General features: G+C 42.8%; 1 protein-coding gene across 1 annotated transcript in view; it reads right to left on the reverse strand.

The window, feature by feature from the left end:
- Positions 1 to 1214, reverse strand: part of nlrc3 (NLR family, CARD domain containing 3) — a 24910-nt gene that overhangs the window by 1621 nt on the left and 22075 nt on the right. Inside the window, exons 15-16 of the mRNA XM_008436346.2 lie at positions 913 to 996; positions 752 to 835 (exon numbers count right to left, since the gene is read on the reverse strand). Coding sequence (XP_008434568.1) covers positions 752 to 835; positions 913 to 996 — 168 coding nt within the window. The remainder of the gene's footprint in view (positions 1 to 751; positions 836 to 912; positions 997 to 1214) is intronic.

Below are 1214 nucleotides of genomic sequence, written 5' to 3' on the forward strand. Positions count from 1 at the left end.
AGCCTTAGCTTAATGCTAAGGCTTAATGCTTAGGCCTTAGCATTAAGGCCTTAGCCTTAATGATAAGGCTAAGGCCTTAGCATTAAGGCCTTAGTGGCTTAGCTAGTGGCCTTAAGCTAAGGCCACTAGCCTTAGCATTAAGGCTAAGGCTAGTGGCCTTAAGGCTAAGGCTAAGCCTTAAGTATCAGTATCAGGATACTGATACTCCGTCATCAGTATCCTCCGCCACTGATGACAGAGGATAAATGGTTTTCCTGTTACGGTGAGTAGTTTTTCCACCGTTGGCACATTTAGCAGCGAGTTCATGACGGTGACCGACAGCGCTAAGCCCCGCCTCCTGGCTCTGATTGGATGTTTTTGTCGACGTCTTCAGACAGCAACAGAAACTCAGACAGGAAGTGGAGGAGTTGAATCTTTTTCCCAGATTATCGGTCTCAAGACAGTTTGAATAAATATGTAAAAAATATATTTTTGATAAAAGTTACATTCTGCAGGTTTAACATCTGAAATTTGAGAATAAAAATAGTTAAAAGCAGGTAGTAAATGATGAAAAAGTACAGATAAAGTGTGAAGAATTTAGTGCTAATGATCCAGATTTAAGTTTCACTTCCCACTTGGAAATTTAATCCAAGTTTTGCTGCATGTCGTCTGAAGACTAACAAATAAAGATGACAAGAAATTAAAGAAAAAAAAACTGTTTTGCTGATTCAAGAGTCGAAATGAAAGAACGACAGATGAAAGAAAGACTCACTCCAGTGTCTGGAGCGTCTGATTGGACGTCAGAGCTTCAGCCATCGCTACGGCGCCGCTCGTCCCGGCCGACACGCCCTGCAGGCTGAGGGAGCAGGAAGCATCTATCAGACATGACGCGGCTTTTCATCGCTGATAAAAAGCTTAAACTGTCACACCAACCATAAGGTTCGCAGAGACGCGTTGACCTTCAGAGCCTCAGCAAGGTGAATCACTCCTTCGTTCCCGATGGTGTTTTCCTGTAAACTGGAACCAAAGATGAAAACACAAGAGAGGGTCTGTAGTTAGAAACCCGAATAGCAGAAAGATGCGCTAAGCAACAATTCAGTACAAGCGTCTTCTCAGAGCTTCTGCTGCGAAGCTCAGAGAATAGTCGGAAGCTAAATATTTAGTTAGCAAGGTAAGCATTTAGTGTCAACTGAAATATTTATCTCCAAGCTAGCTAAATGTCCAGCTAGCTCAAA

This window comes from Poecilia reticulata, linkage group LG19 (assembly GCF_000633615.1).
Source record: "Poecilia reticulata strain Guanapo linkage group LG19, Guppy_female_1.0+MT, whole genome shotgun sequence".
Classification (NCBI taxonomy): domain Eukaryota; kingdom Metazoa; phylum Chordata; class Actinopteri; order Cyprinodontiformes; family Poeciliidae; genus Poecilia; species Poecilia reticulata.